The 15,476-nt window shown below is 64.8% G+C and overlaps 1 protein-coding gene across 5 annotated transcripts in view; it reads right to left on the bottom strand.

Moving 5' to 3' along the window:
* Positions 1-15,476, bottom strand: part of TSNARE1 (t-SNARE domain containing 1) — a 118,809-nt gene that overhangs the window by 41,692 nt on the left and 61,641 nt on the right. For 3 of the 5 annotated variants that reach the window (XM_055545682.1, XM_055545679.1, XM_055545680.1), the window contains exons 10-12: positions 13,938-14,096; positions 3,267-3,339; positions 1,583-2,017 (exon numbers count right to left, since the gene is read on the bottom strand). In XM_055545682.1, the coding sequence (XP_055401657.1) occupies positions 1,583-2,017; positions 3,267-3,339; positions 13,938-14,096 (667 nt within the window). The remainder of the gene's footprint in view (positions 1-1,582; positions 2,018-3,266; positions 3,340-13,937; positions 14,097-15,476) is intronic. The other 2 variants (XM_055545683.1, XM_055545684.1) reach the window with 1 other exon arrangement.

Genomic DNA, 15,476 nt, shown 5'->3' with positions numbered 1-15,476 from the left:
GAAAAGGCGGTATCACGTAAAACACCCGCAAGTCCACCCTACCCTGCAACGACGCGTGGCCAGGCTGGCGGGCACAGGACAGGGGTGAGTCAGGACCAGGGCTCTCAACCCGGTAGGAACAGGGCTGGAACCCCCGGAAGCACCAGGGCAATTCTCTATGCTGTGTCCTCTCCCCCCAAGAAGGACCCGGTGCTGCCCAGACAAGCGGGCAGTGACCACAGCTGTGGGCACAGCCCTTAGGAGACACCAGCTGGTGCTCTGTGGGCTGACCTGTCAGATGCAAACACGCATCAAGCCAACTCTTAGGAAGAGAGGACGAGCCTCTGAATTCACGCATTTTGGTGAAAACTCAGAGGTAGAAATGGCTACATGCACACATCTCCCCTGATGCTGGGAAAGACTGAAGGTGGGAGGAGAAAGGGACGACAGAGGATGAGATGGTTGGATGTCATCACTGACTCAATGGACATTAGTTTGAGTAAACTCCAGGAATTGCTGATGGACAGAGAGGCCTGGCATGCTGTAGTCCACGGGGTCGCAACGAGTCGGACAAGACTGAGACTGAACAGAAGTGAACACATCTCCCTCGACCGCCCAGGGCCTGAGGCAGAGACGGCACCCATAAACACAGGTGCAGCCCGGGCACTGAGGGCTGCCCCAGTGGGCGAGAGCCTGAGGGTCACGGCGGATGGGGGACGGGGTGCCGGCCCACCAGGGCGGGTGGGATGTCTGGGCTGAGCTGGGCCTCATGGCGGAACTTGCAGAACCAAGAGTCACGCACTGGGGCCACCGAGCTCCTGCCCCGCTCCCAGGCAGGGGGCCGGCAGGACGGGTCTGAGCACCCAGGGCCCTCCCGCCAGCTCCCCTGCACCTTAGAGTGTGCCCACCTGCAGCATCCCAAAGCCGGGCCTGGCTCTGCCGGTAGAACAGGCGGCCTCCCCACGACTGACGGGCAGGCCCTGCCCCGTCGTCCAGGCCTGTGACGGTCCAGTTCAGGGCACGGCTGTGTCCTGGGTGCGTGTACATCTCTGACCTGCCCCCACCTGTTTGGTGCAGACCCCCTGAAAAGGTCTGCTGGGGCCTCTGCTGGGGCATCGACGGCCCTGCTGTGCCTGCAGGCCCTCCTGCTGTCCGCTCGGCGGCCCTCAGGACGCAGCTGGTCCTGCTTCCAGCTTCTCCCTCAAGTCCTTCCAGTAGCTCCCCAGGAAGCGGGAGGCGAGGGTCCGCGGGGCCCCGCTTCAAGCTGTGAGTGGAGCCAATGCTACTGAGGCGAAGGGCGCTGTGACGGGCTTGCAGAGGTGTCTTGAGAGGAGGATGAGGAACAGGAGGAGGAGGAGCTGGAGGCGGCGGCCAAGACCCAGCTGGGCTCAGGAGCGGCCGCAAAGGCAGCCGGCGGTGGGCCTGGGGCTCTGGGGTCAGCGTGCCCTGGGAGGCTGAGGGCCCCTGACGCTGCCTGGCCTGGCCTGCGGCTGAGTGACGTGAGCGAGGGGTGCCCCTCCCTGGCCTGGAGCCTCGGCCTCCCCATCTGGACGCAGAGCGGGCCTTGCTGGAGGCTCTGGGCGGGCTGTGGGGAGCCACTTACTTGGCAGGGGCTTGGCGGCACGGCCCTCCCCGGGGGCGCCAGGGGCCGCGAAGGTCTCAGCCACCATGCGCTCGACGGGCGTGAGGACGGCGGGGGTGCGGGGGCACTCGGCCAGCTTCCGGCGCACCACCCCGCGCAGGTCGCGCCACTTGTGCTTGACATCGCCCAGGTCCCGGCGGCAGTAGCCCAGCGCGTTCACCGCCTGCAGGATCTTGCTCCACACCCGGTGTTTGCGGGCGGGCGGGCCCCGCAGCGTCCCGAACAGCAGCGGGTAGTGGCGCGTCACCCTCTGCACCAGCACCTCCGTCTCCTGGGGGCTGAAGTTGGGCTTCCGCGTTTTGGTGCGTGAGTGGGGGCCTGGCCCGGGCAGCAGGGCTGCCACGGCCGGCTCGGGGCTGGAGCTGCGCCCACACAAGGCCTTGCTGCTGCTGGACCCTGGAAAGGCACCGGAGGCTGAGGGCAGCAGGCTGGCCCCACTGCCCCTGCTGGGGGACGTGGGCCTCACCGACACCTGCCGTCCCGGGGACACCCACTCAGGCACGCAGCGGGGTCCCAGGCTGTGGCTATTCTGGGCACTGGGGCCCACCCCTCCAGCAGGCACAGCACTGGAGGAGGTCAGTCCTTGCCAGCCCCCCGCCTGGCGAGAGCAGAGAGGCCCTCCTCATTGGCCCATCACTGGGACCGAGTGACCATCTGGTGACCATCCGGGAAACACCTGGGCGTCCATCTGGAGCGTACAAAGCATTCTGCACACCCACCCTGAGACAGTCACCCACAGAGGTTATCAAGCACGTGGAGACAGGGAGGGTCCCAGGAGAGGTGCCGTGAGCCGGGACAGGTGATGCCCAGAGCTGCCCACGGCAGGAGCGGGGGTCCCGTGGGCGCCCAGGCTTGCGGACCCGTGAGGGGCTGGCAGGCAGCATGGCCCAACCCCCTCATCGCTCTGCTCCTGGGGATGCAGCACACACCGGGGGTGGGGGGCTGGGCTGCCTCCTGGGGAGCAATACACGCCTGCGCCTCAGCACGCCCCGGCCTCCAGGCTCCATTGAGGTGACGACTCAGCCCGAGATCTGGGTGGAGAGGGGCGTGGGGAGGCCTGGGCCCCGGCCACAAGCTGCCTGTTAACCAAGTGGCTCTGGGCACTGGAAGCCACCTCGCTCCTGAGGGCCGCGGGCTGTGGCCCAGCACCGCCCCAGGCACCCGGGTACAGGGGGAGGAGCAGGAAAGCCTTGCGGCCACACAGCTAGACAGCTGGGCTGGTGGGGCGGGGGCCCTCGCGTGGAGGGAACGGAGCCACCGCAGGGGCAGGACAGCTCTCCCCGCACAGCCAGTCCCCACCGCACACGCTCCTGGGAGGAAGGCGCAGGGTGAGGGGCAGGTGGCCCGGACGCTCCCACGAGCAGGAAGAGGGGCCCGCCCCTCAGGGGGCGTCCCCGGGCTGGCCTTCCTGAGGGGCTGGGCCGACCCAGGGTGGTGGGGAGGGCATGGAGAGTGGCCAGCAGAGGCTCGGACCGCTGGAACTTGCCCAGGCCCCACTGTGTGCCAGGCAACCCCACCAGACCATGCCCACCCCTCCCTGGGGCAGTTGCTGGAAGGACTCGGGTCGAAGCCAGACACAGGGCATCCCCGAGGACGGCCTGGGGCGGGCGGGGCAGTTGGCTTGGCAGATGCTGTGGGTACCCACCAATGGCCTCTCCTTGCTCTGAAACCATGGAGGCCAAGTCCTTGATGATCTGGTTCACATCTAACAGGTCGCTCTGTGGAAAGAAGAGGACAGCCGTTAGGTCCCTGGGGCCACAGTTCAGAGGTCAAGGGCACAGCCAAGAACCAGAAATGAGCCAAGGGCGACCCCTCAACTCAAAAACATTGCTGGGATCTGAAGCACTGTCCCCCAACGCGAAGGTCAAAGCCCACACTGAGCATCCCGGGGCCGTGAGCGCCCTCCCTGGGTGCAGAGGACCCCGTGCTGGCCCCTGGAGGGTGCAGTCTTCTGCAGAACAGCGTCCCCAGCACTGACCCACAGGCCTGACCAGAGGAGAGGAGGATGTCCAGAGTAGAGGGCTCAGTGCACCTCCCGCAGTCCCCTCAGTCCTGTAGACACCTCACTCCTCGTCCCCTCCTGCGGCTCCTCGACTGAGGGGCCGTCCTGCCCCTCTCTGTACACCTGGCACCCAGCATGGCCGGCACACGTGGGTGGTAGATGGTGGATGGATGAATAGTGGATGGTAGGCAGGTGGATGCTGGGTGGTGGGTGGACGGATAGTGGATGGATGGATGCTAAACTGGATGGGTGGATGAACGGAGAGATGAATAGTAGATGGACAGATGGATGGCGGATGGAAACGAAACTGATGGGTAGATGGCTGGATGGACAGAAGAATAGTGGACAGTGGATGGACGGAAGCCCCTCTGCTGTCTGAAGACTGAGGAACTTCTTGAAGCTAGTGAGTGGGGTAAGAAGCAGAACTTGGACCCAGAGACTCTGGGGTACATCCCAACCCTGCTCATCGTGCTGGCCGCTTGCGTTCTCCTTGCCACCCTCCTCTATCTTAACTCCACTCGCCCAACAAAGCAGAAGTGATGTGAATGAAGGATGCGGGCATGCCACTTACAGAGCACACACCTGGGGCTGTGCCAGGCGCACTGAGGTCACAGGGGTTCAAGAAGGGCCTCTCAGAAAGGGGGAGGGCAGGGATTGGCACCAATGCCCGCTGACTTGAGCCCCTTCCCTGCAGGAGATGGCTCCTCCACTGGCCAGCCAGGTGACCCTGGGCAAAGCTGCCCACCTAGGAGTCGAGTTCCCACACCTACCACCCAAGCGGCCCACCTAGGAGTCGAGTTCCCACACCTACCACCCAGCAAATCCAAGCCTCCTCCATCGGTGCCGGGCGCGTGGCCAGGGTAGAGCCAGGAGGGGAGGCCCCTCCACACCTCTGAGATGCAGGCACCATGCCCCTGCCCCCCGTCCACCACCCTGCAGCCCATCAGGACCCTGGATTCATTCCCACCAGGGTCATTTCACCCCACTGCTAAATATCGCAGGGAGATTCATTTTCTTTTTAGGAGTGTTCTGGGAAATGAAGCAATTAGCATGATCTTAAACCGACAAGTACTATCAATCGCAATTCAATTTCTGGGCTTACACACAGCAGAGGCGGTGGCTCTGCGGGAACCGGGCCTCGGCCGGGAAGGTGGTGATGAGTGCGGGGCCTCGGGCAGCCTCTGGCCTGGACCCACTTCTGGGATCTGCATCCCCACAGCCCTCCCTGGATAAGGCTGCTGGTGGGAAGGCCGAACTCAGGTGCAACCCGAAGGTCCAGACCCTGAGGCCACCCGTGACGGCCACGGCCTCAGCCAGACCTCAGGGAGATAAGCCCACCTCCCCACTCTTCCAGGTCCCTGCCCCAAGGTGTCTAGATGGCGAACCTCGACCTCAGCCACTGAGCCCACACCATGGGCAGAAGCCTGGGGGGGGTCCCAAGTCTTGGACTCGGGGGCTCCAAGGGGCCTTTTAGGGTGCTCAGTCTCCCCAGGCTGCATGAGGTCACCACCGGGCAGGCAGGGAAGCCGGCACCAGAGGTTAAGGGGCTCTCCTGGGACATCCCTGCTCACCAGGAGCGGGGCAGCCCCGGCAGTCCGGACCCCTAAACAGCACCAGGGACGGCAGGCTCACTCCTGGGAGGCCTTGTGCCCCAGCCGCTGGTGAACTCAGCATGCGTGTGGTGGACCCCTTCCCTCGGGCACAGGGACAGTGTCTCAGGGAAGGAGAGGGTGGGAGGGGTGGCAAGCAGGAGCCACAAGCCTGGGGCTTCTGGGGGCCCAGGACCGCAGGCTGCCTGCCCAGGTGTGCAGGTGCGGAAGCTGGAGCAGAGGCACATAGCCATGGCCCGGCTCTGACGGGGACACACGGCTACCGGGGCAGGTGCTCCCTGTCCGAGCAGCACTGACCCCGAGAACCCGGGACTGCCTGGATGGGACAGCAGGTCCCCACTCCAGCTCCCTTCAGGGCTTTGAGAGAGGCCTCCCACTTCAGGAGATGCAGTGGCCAAAGCTAATCTCTAACTGCTGCAGACACATGGGGGCCACCCCCTCCACGGTCCCTCCCCACATCACGCTTCTGTAGAAAGCAGCCCCCCGAACACCGTCAGGGCTGCGGCTGCGGATGGCGGACAGGAGCCAGTGCCAGCCCAGCCTCCCAGGCCCCCTCCACCTGCCCTCCACACCCGCCATGCCCGGCGGCGCACGCACGGGGTCGGTCTGGAGCCAGGTGGCTGCTGCCAGAGTGCTGGCTGCTCCTGGCTGGCCCCGCAGAGCAGCACTGACCTGGCCCGCCGGCGTGACCCGAGACGCCCCCAGCGCCCCAGATGCACCGGGGAGCCTCGCGTGGGTGACACTCCCCTCCCCCCGCCCACCAGACAGCATGCCAAGGGCACGGCATCCCGTCTCCAGAAGGTTGTCGTCAAAAGACCGCTGCCAGGGAGGTTTCCATTCACCAGCCTCTTGGACGTGGACGTGATCTTTGACACTGGCACCCTTCTTGGTTCCCAGCTCCCCTCCTTGGAGAAGGGAATGGCAACCCACTCCAGTATTCTTGCCCGGAGAATCCCATGGACAGAGGAACCTGGCGGGCTACAGTTCATGGGATTGCAGGAGTCGGACACAACTTAGTGCTATCTTTTCTTTTCTTTCCCTCTTCTGACGATGCCTGAGACTCTGACGCTGACTTGTGCCCACCTCTCAGCTGACACAGAGGAGCACGGCGTCCCATGTCCCCGGCAGGCTGTCCTGGGGCCCCGCTTCGCCCTCAGGTCTGTGACCCTCTGAGTCGTCCAGGGATGAACTAACTACCCTCTGGAATAGACGCTCAGGCTGGGCTCCTGGTCCCCTCTCTGTGCCCCGGGAACCGCCTACTACAGAGACCCCTTCCCCACTCACCTCCACCACCAACTCCCCCGGTTGAGGGGGGCCCACACCCCTAACACCCGCTCTGTGCATTCCCGTGGTGAGCCGAACCAACCGCTGACCGGCCCCCTGACCCGTCAGGATGGGAGGCTGCTGGCCGAGTCTGAGCTGGCTCCTCTCAGAACCCGGGCCGCCAGGACACGCCCCAGGCCAGAGCCCTTCCACTCTGCTTCCCCGCCCCCCATCCCTGCAGAAGAGAGCGGGAGTCCCAGCGCTCCAGGGTTCGCAAGTCTGTCACAGCGTTCTCCTGGCTCAAGAGCCCCCCAACCACTGGAATTATCTTTTACCCCAGCCCTTGCTCAAGAAGTAAGGAAGCCACCTTGGAGGGAATAAGGGGAGTGGGGGTGTCCCAGGACCCTGGGCTGCAGCCCGTCTCCGCCAGCTTGGCGGCCAAGGAAGCAAGGGTGGACTCGGGGGACACCGCCCCAGCAGCAGGCTGGCCCGTGGGCACACCTGAGGCCTGACCCCCAGCCGTGAGCCGCTGTGAGGGGTCAGCAGGGGGCACCCTCCAGGCAGAGCAGGCCAGACTGTGGGGAGAGGGTGGCAGGCGAGCCTGGGGTCAGACCCCTCCGGGACCCCCAGGCAGCAGCCTCCTAGGTGATCTCAGAGTCGACCAGGCTGGCTCCAGGGCGCTGCTCAGGGATGGGAGTTCAGGGTCCCAGCTCCCAGGCAGATCAGCCTGTGGGCACACAGCCCCCGCCCTCCAGGAGGTCAGGGGCAAGGAGCCCCACCACAATGGCCCAAGAGTACAGAACCGGCCTCGGTAGTCCGAGGCCACAGTCCCACCCCAGCCCCGGGCCCTCTGCCCGTGGAGGCCCTCCTTGGCCTGCAGCTCCCCCTCCAGACCACTCCCAGAGCCCAGGGTACGCCTGTCGGGGGAGCTGACGGTGGGCACGCAGGGGAGTGGCCTGCACGCTGAGCAGCAGCGTCAGGACACAGGCAACCAGCAGGGACGCGTGGTCACTGTGCTGGGCACCTGAGCAGGCGCGGCTCCTGACGGAGGGTGCTGAGGGCAAGGCGGGACGTGCCAGAGCCCGCACCCACCAGGAGCCAGGTGGAAGGCCAGGCCTCAGACCCGGAGCCAGGCGGAAGGCCAGGTGGGCCACGGGGGGCCACGCCAGAAGCCCAGAAGCCTCTAGAGCCACAGGGATGGAGCCCCCGAAGGCAGCCAGGAGGAAGGCCAGGCCTCAGGCCCGGGGTCTGATCTCAAGGCCAGGCGGGCCACAGGGGGCCATTCTGGGAGCTCAGAAGCCCCCAGAGCCGCCAGAATGGAGCCCCTGGGGGCAGCCAGGCAGAAGGCCAGGCCTCAGGCCCGGGGTCTGAGCTCAAGGCCAGGCGGGCCACAGGGGGCCATGCCGGGAGCCCAGAAGCCCCCAGAGCTGCCGGGATGGAGCCCCCAGGGGCAGCCCCAGCTGTGGCGCATGAGGGCAGCAGGGACCGGGAGCCGTGTGCCCAGGCGTGGGCACCGGGGAGCGGGAGAGACGAAAAAAACACCTTAACTTAGTAAATGTTTAAATCATGCAATTATTATCCTGATTGCTTCTAAAACTAGAACTCATTAAAAGCTCTCACGGAATCTTCTCTCCTCTTTTACTGGCACTGAGGAATAACAGCCTTGCACAGGACATAATAAAACCTCGGTGCGCGTGTCTGTGTGTGCGTGTGTGTTCCCTCCACTTTTAACCACGAAAGGAAAGAAAATACCGCTGCATTTTTCTCTACCACGCAATCTCTCCTCATAATTAGGATCTTGGCAACCATCCACCTACAGAGACAACTGTTCCAGCTAATGGAACAGCCAAACTTTGTTTATTGATTGATTCCCATATTTATAGCTAGATTCTGGCCAGATCATCCTCCCCCTGGGCTTCGGCTTTACCACACCAGCTACAGGGAGAGCGGCCAGGCCCCCCCTCACCCCTCCTGCTCCCTCGGCCTGCCAGGTAGCCATGGCAACAGAGCAGCTGGTGAGCAGCTGCACACCTGGGTCAGGTGGCCCAGCCGCCCGGGGGGGGCGGGAGCGCAGGGCCGCGCAGGCGAGCGCAGGTGCGCTGGGCTGGGCAGAGGGGGCCCGGGCAGGGCAGGCCGCGGCAGACCCTACAGGGAGCCCACACGCAACTCTGGTCCACCCCAGGTGGCCAGACCAGTGCCTTGGCAAGTCCGCTACACGCTGGCAGTGGCTGGGGGCACAGTCCCGTCTCATTCAACCTCCTCCTACCCCTGGGGAGACCCGGCCCTGCCCTGTCCTCCAGAGAGCAAGAACCTGCCTCGACCAGAGCTGAGTGACCATGTGGGAGGCAGAGCTGGGCCTCATGGGCGGGCTCCTGGGCTCTGGGCTTCACACAGGAGGCCTCGGGCCCTGCCACACCCTCCGCCGGGAAGAGACGGCAGAGCACCGCCGTCAGGACAGCCCCGTTCTCAAGCCGGGCGCTGGCCACAGTCCTGGCTCCGCCTCACACAAGCTGCCGGGCTCAGCCAAGTGACGCGCCTGCTCCCAGCCTCCACCTAGGCTTCAGTAAATCTGAAGCACAGGGTGCTTGCACTCCCAGGCTTCTGTGTGGGCTGCAGATGCACATACGTACAGGCAGCAGAGCCCTCTTATTAAAACACAAATCTTCAGTGGAGTCCCAACACATAAAGCTTCTCATTCAGTTGCCACCCACCCACCCTCAACCATCCACCCACCCCTCCCCCATCCTCTCCCGCCATCCATCCATCCATCCCCCACCATCCACACCCCCACCATCCATCCATCCACATCTGCCAACCACTATCCACCCCTACCATCCACCCTCCCCCACCATCCATCCACCCCCCACCATCCATCCAACCCCCACCATCCATCCATCCATCCATCCCCATCCATCATCCACCCCTACCATCCACCCATCCCCACCATCCATCCATCCACATCCACCAACCACCATCCACCCCCATCATCCACCTCCTACCATCCATCCATCCATCATCCATCCCCCAATAATCATCCACCCCCACCATCCATCCACACCCCCACCATCCACACCCCCACCATCCATCCATCCCCCACCATCCACACCCCCACCATCCATCCATCCCCCACCATCCATCCATCCCCCACCATCCACACCCCCACCATCCATCCATCCATCCATCCCCCATGCATCCATCCACATCCCCATCCATCCATCCATCCCCCACCATCCACACCCCAACCATCCATCCATCCATCCACCCATCCCCATCCATCCATCTCCCACCCATCCATCCACATCCCCATCCATCCATCCCCCACCATCCACACCCCCACCATCCATCCATCCATCCACATCCCCATCCATCCATCCATCCCCCACCACCCATCCATCCCCCCAGCCCCTCCCTCTGTCCCAGAGAAAGGCCCTGAGAGTCCAGGCAGTGCCAGGCATCCTGCAGGTGCAGGAACACAGCCAGACTAAGATAGCCAACACCCCTGCCTCCATGGGGCTTACAGTCTCCTGCAGGAAAAGGAATGGTTAACAAGATAATTAATTACACAGCATGCTAAACAACGCAAGGAAATGAAACCTTAGATACGGAACACCTGAGCCAAAACCTGAAAATAAAAGGGAACGAGGTGCTGAAGTGTCAGCAGGGTCCAGGCTCGGGGCGGGGGCGGAGGGACGCACTGGCCAGGTCCTGGCCCAGTGACCTTGGCCCCACTGAGGGGGTCAGACAAGGGAGCCCACTGAGGGGGCAGCGAGGAGCCCAGGTCTGCGAGGCAGGGCCACACCGCTCCAGGGCTGGAGATGGCCGCCCCCCAGAGGACCCGGGAGGATGTGCCCGAGAGCCAGCCAGAGGGCGGCAGGAGCACGGTGCCCTGTGGGGCCTGCAGAGTGGGGGGCGGCCTTGCGGGGACGGAGCGGGGGTCACCCGTTAGCATCTGGCCAACAGCAAATGTGCCGAAGGCCCACTAAGCGAGCCGGCTGCCGCGGTGGGGACACTGGACAAGCTGCTGGCCAGAGACGTCCTTGCCCCTGGGAGAAGGCCATTCTGGAGGCCGTCCCCGCCCTCTGGGAGGGTGGTCTCCCGGGAAAGGGGACTGGCAGGCACACCCCTGCCGCTCGGGAGCGGCCCACCCTGTCTCCCAGCCCCCATCTCGGCCTGAGCTGCAGGAGTCGCCACGGTGGACCGGGATGCCCCACTTTGTCTGCCAAGCACCCCCAGCCCGTGACCTGAGTGTCCCCCAGTGACACCTATACCCTGACCCTCGGGGCCCTGGGAGTTTTGGGATCCATGTGCTGACTCACCTGGGACCAACGTCAGAGAGGGGCCCTCGATTGGGAGGCCAGAGAGCAACTGAGTCAGGGCGGGAGGAGGAGCCCCAGAGGCGCCCCAGAGGGCCCTGTGCGCACCCATCCCTCACAGCGGCCCGCCCGCAGGCCTGGCTCCTGCGGGCTCCGAGCTCCCCTCAGCCTGGCACAGGAGCCCAGCACGGGAGTTGGGGGGCCTGCGGGGCAAGAGGGGAGAGGGCGGCGGGGGCATCTCATCCGCCCACAGACAGAGAGCCCCTAGGGGGCCTCGGAGGACACTTGGTGCTGCCAGGGGATGGGCTGCCCCAGGAGGTTGGGTGGAGGTCTTCAAGGTGCCCACCCCCCCAAATAACAAGACACCCTCGTCTGAAACCTAACTGGGCAGGTCCAGGGGCCACTGAGCCAGGCAAGGGCCCAGAATCAACAGTGGCCCCAGCAGCCCTCACCCTCCTGCCCACTCACCACCTGACCCCTGGCCCCAAGCCCAGGTGCCCTGACCCACCCGTTTCACAGAAGCAATGACCGAGGCAAGCAGCCTAGCTTGCTAGACCAGCCGGCTAGCGGAGACTTGGACCTAAAGTCAGGACAAGGCACCCGAAGCCTCATTTTGTCCAGAGGGTGACCTGGGGGAGGAGGGACAGGGAGTGGACCCATCAGTCTGCCCCCATCAGCGCCAGGCTGTTCCCGGCCTGGCACCCGCCATGAAAACACCCATCGTGGGCCAGGAGGCAGAAAACAGAGAGGAACACGAAGGGACGCAAGGCGGCGAGCCTCTGGCTGCGACTGTAATCCCACTTTTCGGGCCTCGGTTTTCCCATCTGTCCACACCCCTCCGCCCAGCCAATAGGTAGGTCCCTGAGGGCAGCCCAGGGCCTCCAAGGGGCTCTGGGACCACAGGTCTCCCTCCATCCAGCGATGCTGTGCGTGCATAAACCACACATGTGCAGTGCCCCCTGGGAACGTGGGGGCAGAGTGGGGGTGCAGGAAGCAGTGGCCACATGGAAACACTGCAGTGGCCAGGGAGAGAAATGTCCCACGTGTCGGCCCGACACTGCTCCCACAGCCCCTCCCCAGGGCTCTGCTCACGGCAGCCTGGCCCTGCAGACCCAGACGGACAACCTCGAGAAGCCTGGGCAGTGGGGCTCAGGCGCCCCTGGAGGGGCGAGGGCCACCACCCACTCCGGGACGGGCTTCTGCTGCCACAGGTAGGCGCCGGGCTGCCTAGCCTCCTCCCAGACCTGTGTGCTGGTATCAGGACAGCTGCAAACCTGGGGGGGGCTGTGTGATGGCCAACGACAATCTGTTTTTCCCATTTTCAAAGATGACGGGGCGGGGGTAGGGAGGGGAGGAGGGACGAGGGATGCTGACCGCAACCCCAGGCCATCACCCTCCAGCTGACGCGTCACCCACACACAGGTGAGGACACAGCGGAACGGCAAGGCTGGCCTCAGGTCCTGTCCACGGCCCCCGTGAACCCACCGTACTCACCGCTCAGACGAGGACGGGCTGGCAGCGCCTGGGCCTCCCTAACCCCACCCTGGGGTCCCCTCCTGCAGCATGTCAGCCATGAGAGGCCGTCAAGGCACAGGCAACCCCCTGAGCAAACCAACCCCACGACCTGCTGGGCCTTGGATCTCAGAGTAGAGCCTGCCCCTGCTCAGGAGCTCCCATTTCCAGGGGGTCACCCCACCCCACCTGTGTCCCCAAGCTGGGCCCTGTGGTGGAGCCTGCACCTCTGCATCCTGCACGCCCGGACGAGGCCACGTCAACCCTGGAGCCCCTCATCCCACCAAGGCGGCCTGACCCCAGTGTGGCGGAGGGTCCTCCTAAGAGGGCTTCAGTTCTCGAGCTGAAGCAGCAGCGGGTCCCTCTCGCCACAGGCCTGCCAGCCCCCGGAGCTGTGGCACAGGGGCCCCTGACTGTTCTGAGCTCTCGGGGAAAGCAGGTCTCGTGTGCCAACAGCAGGAAAAGACGTCTGTGTGTCCAGTCCTTCCTGGAGCAGCTCGGCAGGAGAGGCCTGCCTTCCGAGATGGCCGTACGCTGCCTTCCTCTCTAGCAGTGGAGTGTGGTGTGGGGAGGGGGAGCTCTGCTGGGCAGAGTGGGCCAGGGGGCAGCAGTAAGGGGGGCGTCCACCACCCTCAGGAGTGCAGACCTGCCCACTGCAGACACAGTGACGGGTCCTCAGCCAGTGACTCAGTTTTTTAGCCCAAGTTCCTGTTTTTCTAAAAGAAGCTGCTTCAGGGAAACTCTGTTCCAGAAACACAGCTCCTGGGGTCTGGGGGGCAGGCAGGCCCCCAGCACCTCCTCCTGCAGGTAAAACCGAGGCCCTGAGGGAGAAGGGAACACACGCTCAGGGGCTCGGGGCCACCACCAAGAGAACCGAGCACCCCGAGAGCCACGTCCTAATAAACACACTTCCCACAACGGGAGACAGGCCCCGGTGCACACTCACACCCACTAGCTTGCACACTCACCTGCACACCTGCTCCTGCACATCCACTCATACCCTCGCACACCCACCCAGGGGCCTGCACACCTCTGGCAGCTGTCAGAGACCATACCTGGCGAGGGGAATGTCTGGCGGCATGCATTACACACACACCAAGAAGCGGAAGAAACCAGCGGCCCTGCCCCCGCCCCAAGGTTGGACCCCCAGCACCACCGCCACCTGCTCGCAGCCCCACCAAATCGCCAGTTCAGTTCCGGCAGTTTGCTCGACCAAACGCTATCCTTAGGGAACTGTTCTGGGCGTCGAAGGGCCTCATCAGAACAAAATACCCTCTGGAAACCTCCGTGTGCAGTGATGGAGGCAGCCCTGGGGACTGGCTGTGCCCCCCAGGCACGGGCTCCAGGCTCTAGGTCAGACGGCTGCCCCCGCTGGTAAACACAGGCGGGCGGGGACAAGACATGCGCTCCCCGGACTCTGTGCCCTCCATGGGTGGCCCGCGTGGCCGAGCTCGGGCGAGGCCCAGCGAGCAGAGGTCCCGCGCCCTGGACTCAGACGGGAACAGGCCTCGGTGTGCTGGGCGTGGGCCAGCCTAACCCCCACTGGCCACGGCCAGGACTCAGGGGCATCCCGTGTGCACACGCGCGTGCGTGCTTGCCTGTGCACGCAGCCGCACCTCAATCTGTAGGATGGCCTCCTCGCGCAGCCGGATGGCCTCCAGGTCCTCCTCGGTGATCTCGGGAAGCAGCGCCTGCTCGTGGCCCGGCCACACACCATCGCCCCCGTTGAAGATCTTCTCGTCGTCAGCCAGCTCAGCAAAGGCGGCCTGGGGGCTCTGCCGAGACACAGACCAATTACTGCACAGCCTACTGCTGCCGGGCCAGGCCCACACCAGGCACCCGGGAGCCCCCAGCCAGGCTCTGCGGGGGCTGGACCCCAGCCTGTCAGTCGGGGCTGCCCCACAGGGCCGCGGGTGCTGGGGCCACCGTGATGGGGGGGCAGACACCGGGCCCCTGCCCGCAGCCTGAGCGCTCAGCTCGGGCTGTCCCAGGCCTGGCTGCAGCAGGCCCCAGGAGGGTGGGCGTGCGCCCATGGTCACAGGGGCGCATCCACATGCAGCCATCCTCCTCCCAGAGCCAGTGCGCTCCCTCCAGACCACGTGTTCACCTCATCCCCAGAGCCAGGGAGGCCTTTACATAAATAAACACGTGGATGGATGAATATAAAATAAAAGATCTAAAAACTCTGTTGACGAGCACTTCTCGTCCAAGGTGGCAATTATCACCTCCCTTCCCGCTGTGGGCGGAGGAAGCGAGCGGTGCCAAGCGGGCAGCAGCTGGTGGGGGCTGGCCGGGGCCAGGCCGCATGCCCACACTTCCTCCTCTCTGCGGCCCCAGCCCCGCCTGGGCTGTGGGGCGCATCAGGTCAGGCCCGGAACCGGCCCCGCCGGAGGCCCAGGCCCGTCACGTGTACTCAGCCTCGGCCTTCTCCTCCACCAGACGGGAACAGCGGCCCACACCTGTGGTCCGCGGCCTGTGTCCACCCCACCCCTGCCGGGCACACCCGCACTCCCAGCAGGAGGAATGGCACCTGGGGCCCCTCACGGACGGCACGCCCCAGGCCCCCAAGGCGAGGGGACTGGGAGAGCTCAGCTCTGCTGATGAGCTGTGTGACCTGGCTCATTCTTAACTTCTCCCACCTCAGCCTTCGTGTCCATGTGATGGGGCTGTGTCCAAAGCCATGGACAGGGTGGATGGGGATGAGGGCGAGGCCCCGACCAGGAAGCATGTGTGAAAGCCCCAGTCACGGGCCATGGGGTGCCGGAAGTCCCCATGCGAGTGAGTCATGGGGCCCTGGGGGCCCTGTGCCTGCAAGGGACCCCGACAATACACCCCTCCCTGCAGCAGAGGCTGCTCCAGAACAGGGCACCTGGCCCTGAACTCCACTGATTCCACTGACCTGGAGCACCTCCCGTGGGAAGAGCCCAGGCCATGACCCCGGCGACTGAGGCATGGACACACCCTCAGCAGCCCTGCCATGAGCAGAACCTGGCCAGTATGGGCTGGGAGCACAACCAGGAGCGTGGGCGGGCCAGCGACAGTGACTCAGACGCACGACGTGAGCAAGTGCACAAGGTTCCACGTCTGGCCGCCTGGAGTCTGGTTCCATGGAAGCCCCCGGAAAGCACAAGGAGAGGGGGCCAGCCTCCGTGCAG

Source organism: Bubalus kerabau, chromosome 14 (genome assembly GCF_029407905.1).
Source record: "Bubalus kerabau isolate K-KA32 ecotype Philippines breed swamp buffalo chromosome 14, PCC_UOA_SB_1v2, whole genome shotgun sequence".
Classification (NCBI taxonomy): Eukaryota; Metazoa; Chordata; class Mammalia; order Artiodactyla; family Bovidae; genus Bubalus; species Bubalus kerabau.
This window is presented reverse-complemented; position numbering and strand designations above follow the sequence as displayed.